The sequence below is a fragment of the Leuciscus leuciscus genome, assembly GCF_965113295.1.
Source record: "Leuciscus leuciscus genome assembly, chromosome: 8".
Lineage (NCBI taxonomy): Eukaryota > Metazoa > Chordata > Actinopteri > Cypriniformes > Leuciscidae > Leuciscus > Leuciscus leuciscus.
The window spans coordinates 18921715-18933893 of NC_138732.1; the positions used below are offsets into that span (position 1 = coordinate 18921715).

Below are 12179 nucleotides of genomic sequence, written 5' to 3' on the forward strand. Positions count from 1 at the left end.
ACATATAAATTAATAAAAGGTTTACATTTGCCAAATGTAACAAAATGCCACACCATTTGCACTCGGCGTCATGAATATCAGGCACAAAAACTCATGAGATAGATAGAGAGATAGTGGCTTTAACTGTTTAACTCACGCGGCTGTGAAAAATTATACATATAGAATAAAAAAATGCTGAAAAAAAACATTTTGTTTTAGTTCTAGTGATATTGTAAGCGACAAGACCCCGTAAGCGACAAGACCCCAATGCAATTATTTGCGTTTGAAAAGGAAGAAGAAACATTAATATTTAGCATGAAGTAAAGACAAGAGTCCTTGCAGGAGAATTGTGTGTAATTTTTTTTTTTTTTATAGCAATACCTCATGATGTTGCCATGATCCCAAAACACTCATAAAACTCTAAATGTCATCACTTATAAACTAAAGAATAAGCTGTCACTGGGACAGAACCCTTCAAAAAGGGTTCTAATACCATTTAGGTATGTACACTTTTGGTACCAATATGTACCTTTGAGGGACTAATATGCACTCTTTAGGTACAAAGGTGTACCTTATGGAAAGGTCCCGCCACAGTGACAGCTTTTGTACTGAGAGTGTTTTTTCTTTCTGAGAGTGCCAGGTTTATTAACTAAAACAATGACAACAATAGCCATTTATAGAGCACCTTTAATATAAAGCTGATTACATTTTAAAGTTGCCAAAATTCAGTCAAGAAGAACAGAATTGTGAAAAAACAACGGAAGGAAATGTAACATAGGCTTTTAAATAATCTAAAAAGTAAAGATTTTTGTGGTCTTTTCTCTCCTGTTACAGAAATGTTGGCTCTGTGCCGTGCGTATATATTGCGGAAAAAAAATCAAACAACATTGAGAAATTTGAGTAAGTTCCGTTTGTCATTTTTTTTATAAAAGGTATTAATAATTTGAAGCAGACAGTAATGCTTTGTGGTTTGATAGATGGTACAGTAAGGACATAACTCGGACAGAGGCAGAGGAGTTACTCATGAGAGAGGTAAGGCAACCAACAACAGTCAAATGACATTTTATAAAATCAGTTAATGTTTCCATGAAGTCACATGACAGTAAGTTTTAACTGTGTTAAACACTTAGTCAAAATCTGAACATCACTTCAGTACATTTTCACAGTTTTTTGGGCATTGCAGAAAGTTGGGGTTCTTTGCAAACGTGCAAGAGCAACATCTGCAGATGCAGGTGCAGGCAAAAGCATGCAGAGTTCAATCAGCCCTTCAACCAGAATGTGGCTGTGCTGTGTTTCCTGTCATGACACTTATTTGTTATGTTTTAAATATGAGGGTAGATTCGCACATACATGTGAGGTGAAACAGTTCATGTATGTCCTAATTATTATCAGTAATAGTGTAAACATGTCTCCATGGCATTCCACACACTGTAAAAAAAAATTGCTGCGATTATTTATCACAACTTAAAATCCAACATTGTTTCAACTTTAAAATATTACGTTTAGTTAACTTTAGTTAAGTTGGATATTTAAGTTATCTCAACAAATTTTAAGTTGTTATAACTAATCGCAGCCACATTTAGTACAACATGAACACATTTACCTATAGGCCAACCACTTTGTCATAATGAAACAAAATTCATATTTCTATGTAGACTTTCTCATTTATGGCATTCATATTGGTCAGCATTTACATGAATATGAATTTATGGTTAACATTTTAAATTTCATTTACAGAACAAGGACGGTGGTTACATAGTTCGTGACTCTAAACATGCAGGTGTATACACCGTGTCAATATTTTCCAGAGTTTCGGGGTAAACACTTACAAAAAAAGATCTTACTATTTTGTCCAATCAATATTTGATCTTCATGTTTTTTGATGAATGTCACTGGTCTGCAGGTCTGATGGAGAGAAGTATCCCCTAGTCAAGCACTACCAGATTAAAGTACAGAAAGAAGGTGCAAAGGTCATGTATTTCTTAGCTGAGAAATACCTGTTCTCGAGCATTCCAGAGCTCATCCGCTATCACCAACACAATCCCGCAGGTGAGTTAAGAAAAAACTTCAGTTTCTCTTATATTGCATGCCATTCTGTTGAATAGTGTCCATACATGATAGGCTATTAGCTGCCTCTCGCTGTCAGAGGCAATGTTTTAATGTCTCTTTAATGTCTCAATGTCTCTTCAAATCTGTAAGTTGCTTTATATCTTAATGTGAATGTTAATTCTATCATTATGCTGAAAATATCTGCTTGTTTTTGTGACAGGTTTAATAACCAGATTGAGGCATTGTGTGTCTAATGTTCCACAATCTTCAAGGATTAAGGAGTTGTCTTCAGGTAAAATTCCTGCTGTCAAGTACAATTTGAATTGTCTTTCATCGTTAAAATTTCATAATATGAATTTACAATATATATCAGTACGATATTTTTTTAAAGAAATTAATACTTTTAAAGAAATTAACTTTTGTTCAGCGGGACACATTCAATTGATCAAAATGACAGCAAATACATTTATAGTATCTTAAAATATTTATATTTCAAATAAATGCTGTTCCTTTGAACTTTCTATTCATTTCTATCCTGAAAAAACAATGTAGCAGTTTCTGTTGTTTTCAACATTGATAATAATAAGAAATGTTTCTAATCCGCATATTAGAATGATTTCTGAAGGATCACGTGACACTGAAAACTGGAGTAATGATGCTGAAAATATATTACAGTTTAAAATGTGTTATTAATATTATAAAAAATTATATATAATAATTTGTAATACAATAATAATATTTTTTTAATTACAGTTTTTTACTGTATTTTTTATCAAATAAAATAAATGTTGCCTTGGTGACGATAATCAAAAACATGTTTCCGACCACAAACTTTTGAACTGTAGTGTGTGTTTATATTAATGTAAGCCTTTCTCTTTTACAGATAAATGGGAGATTCACCCTGATGATCTGATATTAAGGGAGGAACTGGGGAGCGGGCAGTTTGGTTTGGTCTTGAAGGGAAGCTTGCATGACCGTCAGGTGGCAGTTAAGACTGTCCGTGAGGGTTTCATGTCAGAGGAAGAATTTAAAGAGGAAGCACAAGTTATGATGTGAGTAACTCATCCTGTGCGTTTCAAAGGACATGACTATGGATGCGAAGCGTACCGAGAGAAAATGTCATGAATTTATTGCTTCCTCATTGTCTGCCTTCACAGGAAACTGTCCCACGAGAAGCTGGTCAAGTTGTGTGGTGTGGTCACTCAGCGCTCACCCATCTATCTGGTATTTGAATTCATGGAGAATGGCTGCCTAACAGACTTCTTACGTGCCAAGAAAGGCTGTCTTTCCCAGGAGGTCATGCTGGAGATGTGTTTGGATGTAAGTGAGGGGATGGCCTACCTGGAGAGCTCCAACTTCATCCACAGAGACTTGGTAGGTGTAAACAGAGTGTTTAGTGAGTCAATTTCTTCCTTTATTGAGACAAACATTTATGCATTAGTTCCAAAATCTTGCTTTTTTTAACAGGCTGCAAGAAACTGTTTGGTTTCTGAGGATAATGTGGTGAAGATAGCAGATTTTGGAATGACAAGGTGAGTAGCAGTGCCTCATTATTTCAGAGATCCATGTCACTACTCAGTGTAATAACATTCCCATTGGTACCGGCAGGTTTGTCCTAGATGATCAGTACACCAGTTCTCATGGGTCCAAATTTCCAGTCAGGTGGTCCTCTCCAGAGGTGATCAAATTTGGGAAGTACAGCAGCAAATCAGATGTGTGGTCATTTGGTGAGTCCATATTAATCCACTAAGACAATAATCAGAAGAAAAATAATCTGGTAGTTGCAAAAGTCGGATTTTAAATGAATCACTCACCTCTATCCTCATATTTTAGGTTATCTAAATATGCACTGACGTTCCCTTTGCAGGTGTGCTCATGTGGGAGGTGTACAGTGAAGGGCGTGTGCCCTATGATAACCGTAGTAATGCAGAGGTAGTGGAAGCCCTAAATGCGAGAATACGGCTCCTGAGACCCCGTGTCTGTCCACAGAGTGTGTACGAGTTAATGCAGTGGTGCTGGAAAGAGGTGAGTCCACCGCAAACAGCATTAAAGCTTCCCAGTATAGCAAATGATCTCAACAAACTATCCTTGAAGTATTTAAATATTAATCAAACATAAACGTCACGCTCAGTATAAAGGTTGTTATACTGAGAAATCCGGTTCTCATTAGGCCCTCTGTGGAAGTTAGTCATGTTCCCGTTTTGAATTAACTTTTTTTTTTTCAGTTTTAAAATGTGTATTATAGGGCATTTGTTCACTCAATTAATGTAAACCTTCTTATGTGTTTCTTTTGTTGCTCGTATAATTAGCAGCAGGTGTAATTTCTGTGTCCTAATCTGTTTATTCAGTTATTTGCCTATGAGTCTCTTACTGTCATTATTGCTACGGCAACATAAACACAACAATGTTTGTTCAACAGAAACCTGAGGATCGACCGTCGTTCGCTGTGCTCCTGCATGAACTGGCCTGCCTTGATCCATAACCTTGATCCTGATCACACCTCACTCAAAAATGTACATTTTGTGATTTTAACCACTCTTGTGTAATTTCAAAACCTGTATACAGTTTTTTTCAAGATATAAAAAGGTTAATTTTCAAGAATCTTTGGTCAATCATATTGACCAGATAGGGAAAAGGGCACTATAAAAGGACCATAGAGCATATGACTTGTGAGCTATATTTTGGGAGTTATGAAGCAATACGTTATCTTTGTGTGAGAAAAATATAAAAATTTAAATAATTAATAACTGAAAATGTGCTAGATTATGAACAGATTATGAACTGTTGTTATATGGAAGTATCGAAGTTGAACGGCATGAGTAAATTCTTTGGGGGGGTGAATTATCCCTGTAAATGAAAATACTGCATATTGTACAAATCACATATTGTATTTATTTGTATATTTTATTTATTTATTTATTCTTTTTTTTTATCATTTATTTCACATTATGTAACTGAATTGTATATTTCCTGTGTTTTATATACATGCATGACTTCTGCAAACACAATTATGTCCCTTAGGAGGCACACATGAGCCATGTTTTTTTATTTTTTTATCCACCAATAAATATGTTGCTTATTAGTTTATTGCTGTTGCATATTCAATCATCTTCATACTGATTCAGTCAGTGGTGCTTTCCTTGGTTTGCATAAGGTTTTGTGCACAATAAACTCATAATTTCCTAAATTATGTAAAAGTTAGTAATACTCTATTTAAACTGAATTGTCACAAATGCCTTTACTGGTTACTGTGACAACAGCACTGAATAGAAACCCTCCAGCATGCCAATGCTCACTATATATGCAGCCTGGGGCCGTAGGCATCAAATATGTGCATATTTATTTAATGTGCTTCTTGAGCGAAACTATTTTTTTCTCAATGAAACAGAAATGCAATCATAAAAGGTTGTCACTAAACTTCACAAGACTCACTGTTCCCTGGGTCCAATGTATACTTTACCGTAGTAGAGCAAGGGTTTTCAATATTTTAGATGCCACAGACTGCGAGGAAACCCAATCATAAAATTTTAAAGCATCCAGTTTCTTGTATAAAGACCCCAATTTATACTGTCAAAAATGTATATTATAAAACATGTCTTAAATATTATTTGGAAAATATTAATAATAATATTACTAATTAATATTAAGATAATTGTTAATATTATTAAGCAGTTTATATTATTACTATACTGTACTGTTAAATGTATTATTTATTTATTTATTTACAATTTATTTTAATCTATGTTTTATTCATTTATTAATTTGAATCTTTATGAACATTACATATTTATTCTGACATTCTTTAAACAGTTTTTCTCTAAACCAGGGGTTCTCACCTTTTTTGACTCGTATAGGCTCTCCGTTGGCCAACACAAAATCTGAAGCCCCACTCCCTTTATATTCGCTAAGATATTTCTGGCACTTCTGGGATTATGACAAAGCTGCTTGTGTTCAAACTTTTTTAATTAAATTAATTTGTTTGCCACCGACCCCCAGCACTCTGGGCCCACAGACCCCAGTTTGAAAACCCCTGCCGTGAAAAACTTAGTCCCCTTGATGTTGATGTGCTTTTATAATTAACAGGAATTGTGTTCTGATTAAATATTGCATATGATTCAATTTGTATTTAAAAAAAATACTATCTGACAGGATGCTGTTTTTTTATGTGCTTTAGAAAATAAGCCCTCATAAATGTAAAAGATCAATTCCAGAAGGCATATATTGCCTATTAATAAAAATGTTATCAGTGAATACACACATACGCTATATTTCTATATTATTTGGCTCTTTATAATCCTATAAACTTAAAATATCATTGTTCATGATATAATATAGGCTAAATCGACCATAGTGACAGAGTGCTAAGTGGGTCGGAACTCGGAAGTACAGCAGACAATGCAAATTTATGACAGAGCTCATAGAAAATGCACTTGTCTTAACAATCTTTGTTCATTATCATACTAAAATTAATAGGCCTACATAAATCGAACAATTCTAAAAATCGAGTATGTAAACTGATGACTCACACCAGAGATGCTGTTTTAAATGGGTGCCTGTCTCTTTAAAGGAACACTCCACCGTTTTTTGAAATAGGGCTTATTCACCTTCTTTCCTACATTTAGATAGGTGGGCAAATGCATTTTTGTCTCAGTGCATGCATTGTTTTAGTTTGACAGGGTCGGCGCTAGCTTAGCTTAGCATAATGAATGGAATCCTTTGTTGCCAGCTAGCATGTCCTGAGTAAAAGTGATATAAATTTTTTTTAAAAACCCACCTAATTACTTCTTCTGGCCTGCGTATTCACAACAAGTACAAATAGTGATGCAGATTAACACTAGACGATTTCCTATGCAGATATTGACTTGGGACTATATTAGGGGGAAGCACAGGTGAAGCACTGCTACTTGGGCGCAGAGATATCAAGCCCAAGTAGCAGTGCTTCGCCTGTGCTTCCCCCTAATATAGTCCTTAATATATAAGTCAATATCTGCCTAGGAAATCGCCTAGTGTTAATCTGCATCACTTTTTGTACTTGTTGTGAATACGCAGGCCACAAGAAGTAATTAGGTGGGTTTTTTTTTTTTTTTATCACTTTTACTCAGGACATGCTAGCTGGCAACAAAGGATTCCATTCATTGTGCTAAGCTAAGCTAGCGCCGACCCTGTCAAACTAAAACAACGCATGCACTGAGACAAAAATGCATTTGCCCACCTATCTAAATGTAGGAAAGAAAGTGAATAAGCCCTATTTCAAAAAACGGTGGAGTGTTCCTTTAAGAGCATGCACTTGCAGCCATTTTCTGCTCTTTGTGTGGGGTGGATTAGCGGATAGAGACCGAACCCAGAGCATCAATTCTACTACACCGAGCAAACGCTATTTCACTCTGTTTTTCCCCGCTTTGCACTGACCGCCCGTTAGTTTGAGAGCGGACATGCAATTAGCAGGTAGGTTCATGTGATTATTTTAATGAATTACAGAGATGAGAGCGTTCGCTCGACGGAGCGCGAGAGAGATGATGACACCAACCTGCGCGTGTAACGTTATTCCCCGAGCATGATGCTCAGTCATAATTTTACAGCAAAAAAGGCTTGTATGTTTTTTGTTTTTTTTTGTTTTTAAGACAATAGCTATTGTGTTCGCGTTTGGGGGCGTATTACACTAATTTGGTGAAGGTTTATTATGATGGTGGTGGTGATAGCATCTCTCCGCTATATGGGTGGGGTGAGGGGGGTGCGCGCACGTACTCACACATCTCATATGTGATCTAACGCGCGTTATCTTTATTTGTTTACATTAGCGCAAAATTAGATTACTTAACTGTCAGTGGAGTTTCATTCCATCAATAGCACATTTTAGGGTGTTTTCATCCATTCTTTCCGCGAGCTGTCGAGCGTGCTTCTGGTGTCTTGTGACAGGGGGCTGTTGCTAGGATATAGCCAACCGAACCGTTATTTTGACGGCTTTGATGATTATGAATTGCCTTGTATGACATATTAAATGACTGATTCTAGTCTATCCTTTGCTTGCATGGATGGTTTTTGCACATGTTATGATTAAGGCCGCATATTTTCATAGTTTTATGCTGTAAAATGAGGTTTAGTGAACATGATGCCCAATCTGTAATGTCATTTATAAGGGATCATTTACAGCCTCCCGGGCAAAATAAACGAAATTGTGTGGTAATGACCAGCATATTATACATTATCCTGCTTAGTACACTGCTAGTTATGAAATAATAATAATAATAATAATAAAAAAACTTGGGCATGAAATACTGATCTGATTTGAAAATATGTTGTTATTATTTTGAACCTTTTCGCTAAGAAAAAATAGTCCATTACAACGTAGACTACAATTGGCCAAGCAACAAGACGAACATTAGAGCAGTATTATAATATTACTTTATGTATTAATCAGCCATCCAAGTAAATGTTTTTCCGTGTAACGTTAGGCTAAATATGCAGCTACAATGATCACTTTCTCTCTCATCCTGCTGTTTATATGTCTTTTACCGGATTCTGTTTTTTTGGATTTCTTTAATGATATCAGAACTTCTAGCCATCTATCAAAGTCTTGGTTGAATTTTTTTTAAACTGAACTCCTCCAAGGCCATTTTTACTACAGTCTGACCTGGTAATAACTATATTGAATCGCAAGAGGGCGCTGCGCTAGACCGCGGAGTGATACGAGAGATATGAATGTAGCACCAGTTGGCTATATTGCATGGTCAAATGTATTACAGAGAGAGCTAAAATCAGAAATACAATTTTGTCCAAATCTTAAAGTCATCATGAAATTAAAATTGACCCTATTTACTTTGTTAGCGCATATTACTAGTCTTGTGGTAAACAATTAATCCGTGCAAGTATAATACTCAAGATATAATTGTTTGTCGTGTTAACCTTTAATCAAAATCTGAAAATTTGCTTCCGCTCTGGAATGGCGTTCCTTCTCTGAGGACATCTGTTTGATGGCTTGGGTTGAATATTCTTAACCACTCCCTTCCAATCATCAGGCTTCTGTGAGCGAGGGATGGACAGGACAGGAGGTGCGCCAAAATAAAACCCTGCCCTCTATTCAATATTCACTCGGAAATACTTCACAACTCTAAAGTCAGTTGCAACTTCGGTTCACAGGGATTTTTAAGGCTGCGTTCCAGTCCAAAATTGTCATGCCCCTCACTCGCTAACTTCCCTCTGTCTCGTTCACTCGAATGTACGTCATTGCTTACGTTGCATGAGTGCCCACTACTGGCGGAACCTTTGCAATAGGCTGAATTGGAACGTGCTGAGCCCTTGATCACTTAGAATCCACTAGGGGGTTGATTTATTTTTATTTTTTTTTCCTTACGGAATTAATGCAGCATTCTATATGTATATAGGTGTGTTTGAGTTGTTTAAAAAAAAAATCAAAATCGAGGGAGCGAGGGTCTGTCCATATAAACTTCCCTCGTCCACTTCAAAATGGCGGCAGGGATTTCCCCGAGGGGAAGTTCGCAAGTGCTGTCTAAAAGTGGACTGGAACATTTTGACTGTCCAAAAGTGGACATTTCTAAATGCATCAATAGCATGCATTTAGAAAGTAGATAGGGTGTATTTTCATTTCATGCCGACTTTAACATCCTGCAAAATCCTGTCGTGCATTGGCATATTAAACCACCTGATGTATATCACTTAGCTACACATTGTATATTATGCCCATGTGCCTTTTGAAGGGAACTAGGAACCACTAGATTCCTGAATACTAATGAAAAAACATTTGTATGTTTTTTTTCTTGCACATGTATTCATTGTTAAAATACATGGTGTTACAGCACTCATCATAATGAGTCGTTTCAGCTGCTGACAGAAATTATGCATGCCTAACTACATCAGCAACCACATTTGCCTTTTTTTCTTCTTTTTTTTTTTCAAATTATGACTGAATGATGCAGTCATGACCAGTCTAGGCAGAGTATGCAGAGGGGTTGTCTCTGTGTGTCCTGACTGTACATAAGGGAGATTCTTTCTTTCAGTCAGTAATCAATTACATGTCCCGCCTGCCTGTCTAGTAATTGTAGCTCAAGGCTTGCAGTGAGGGCGGGAGTATCACGACATGTCCCACCGAGTAGTGTGACCCAAATGTGACACTCTTTCAGTGGTGGAAGCTTTTATGTGACCTATGTGATGTCTAGTCCTTATTTATGTTGCTAGCCCAGTGGTTCTCAAGTTGCGGTGCCGGGGCCCACTGGGGGGCCCAAAATGATTTTTATTGTTTAAAATTATTTATTATTTTAATTCACTGTTTTTCATTTTATTTGAAGAATTATAAAAGGTTGGATTTTCAGACCTGGAAAAGTCATTTGAATTAATAAAAATCTAATATCTCCATTGGTATTTTTATGCATTTTATGAATATACATTGTCTAGATTTGCCAAGCTCAAAATGTTTTATCAGTTAGAAATTGTGTCTTTTTTTTAATAATTTTTTTTAAATGCTTATCCTTAATCTTTGTACAGTAAATCATGAATAACTGGAAACATCATGGGGCCTTTGAATGTTGTTGTGGACAATGAATGTTGTTGTGGCTTTGGATTCAAAAGAACCACTGGGCTATATGATCGAAATAACATCATATAGGTTACGTTAAAAGTGATAGCCTCGATCACATATTTTTAGCATTTTCGGGGTGTGGCAGGTTTGGTTCGATTGAAACAAACTGGTGCGCTTGCTCTGTTGTGGTTTTGATTTGAATAAGAGTGAACGCTGCCATCCTTTTCAGGGGGTCTCGCTCCACTTCCAAACAAACTCTTGTGCAGTTCAACTGAAATATGAACACAACATGAACCAGACACATCTAAAACGAACCAAAAAACAGGATGTGATGACACAAGATGGACCTAAAAAAGGATAGAATGCTCAAGCACACCAGGTTCTTCTCGTCATAGGAGTTGAGGTTGTAATTACCGCAATTACTTGATTTCAACTTGTAAAAAGCATTCAAATCCTTGTAGAGCTCTTAATTGCAGCTTGTAAGATGGGAATTGTCTGAAAGCTCCTATGAAGTTTTTACACTGTGACTGCTGTGCTGTTACACCTGCACCTGCTATAATGTTGCATGTTGTCATCTTGATACTGTGGTAATTACGACATGGTGTGAATGCAGCATGTTGTTGCCTATTACATTTCGGGATGGCTTAAGAACTGTGGTCTCCTTGCAGCAGATCTCGGTTTGTGTGTGTGCAACAGAGGAATTCCTGGCACTGTTATGACTCCTTTACAAAAGCTCTTATGCCAAATTGTGAGTCCTCAGATTGTAAAAACACTATCATATGTACGCACATGCAACAAGCACATTTAGCCCAGCAGTCTGGACCAAAAGAACCAAGAGAATTGAACTACAAGTGTGAACACACTCTCTGTAAAAAAGGTGTGTGGCCCATGCATTTATGTCAGTGTTGGTCCGATTTTGTCATGCTCACATAACGTATAGGAATGTGGACCGTTTACCCCACCGTACAATGGGAATCAGCCATTGTGGGAAAGTTTATTCTAGTATTTCAGCATCCATTCCCACAGACACAGACTAGTGTCTCTCTCTCTCTACTTTCAAAAAATAGTAGACCCCAAGTGTTTGAATTCTCTCTCTCTCTCTCTCTCTCTCTCTCTCTCTCTCTCTCTCTCTCTCTCTCTCTCTCTCTCTCTCTCTCTCTCTCTCTCACTTTTTCGCTCTCTCCCTGTCAGATCACTTCTTCCTCTTGGAACGTGTTGGTGTCATGGATGTTTTTTTCCAAGAGTCCCTTTTTGAATGACAATGATTCAGCTCTGAGGTTGTTATCAGTCTGAACATGTCTCACTCCACCTCACGTGATCCTTTTCAACCGATTAAAATGTGCAGAAACCCCCAGGGCTCAAAGTACATCCGCTTTTTTTAATTTTTGTTCTGGTGCAGACCATATCTGTGTGTTGAATATGACACAATTAGATACAATCACCCTTATTATATATATAGTGTGTATTAAAAGCTATTTAATTAGATAATCAAAAAATAGTTCAGACCATTTTAAAATGGATTATTTTACTCTAGTTGTGTGTGATATGTTTTCAATTGTCACTTATGAGGTTCCATGATGACTAGGATGCTGCTTATCTACTAACATCAATAGTGTAA

General features: G+C 36.7%; 2 protein-coding genes across 2 annotated transcripts in view; both read left to right on the forward strand.

The window, feature by feature from the left end:
• itk (IL2 inducible T cell kinase) overlaps positions 1 to 5110 on the forward strand; it is a 7278-nt gene extending 2168 nt beyond the window's left edge. Inside the window, exons 7-17 of the mRNA XM_082177976.1 lie at positions 814 to 879; positions 957 to 1011; positions 1717 to 1796; positions 1883 to 2028; positions 2249 to 2320; positions 2912 to 3080; positions 3186 to 3402; positions 3496 to 3560; positions 3637 to 3755; positions 3896 to 4053; positions 4448 to 5110. Of these exons, the coding sequence (XP_082034102.1) occupies positions 814 to 879; positions 957 to 1011; positions 1717 to 1796; positions 1883 to 2028; positions 2249 to 2320; positions 2912 to 3080; positions 3186 to 3402; positions 3496 to 3560; positions 3637 to 3755; positions 3896 to 4053; positions 4448 to 4510 (1210 nt within the window). The 3' untranslated portion in view covers positions 4511 to 5110. The remainder of the gene's footprint in view (positions 1 to 813; positions 880 to 956; positions 1012 to 1716; positions 1797 to 1882; positions 2029 to 2248; positions 2321 to 2911; positions 3081 to 3185; positions 3403 to 3495; positions 3561 to 3636; positions 3756 to 3895; positions 4054 to 4447) is intronic.
• A 2203-nt stretch (positions 5111 to 7313) lies between these two features.
• Positions 7314 to 12179, forward strand: part of cyfip2 (cytoplasmic FMR1 interacting protein 2) — a 32867-nt gene continuing 28001 nt past the window's right edge. The window contains exon 1 of the mRNA XM_082177964.1: positions 7314 to 7473. The gene's annotated coding sequence lies outside the window, so the exon portion shown is untranslated. The remainder of the gene's footprint in view (positions 7474 to 12179) is intronic.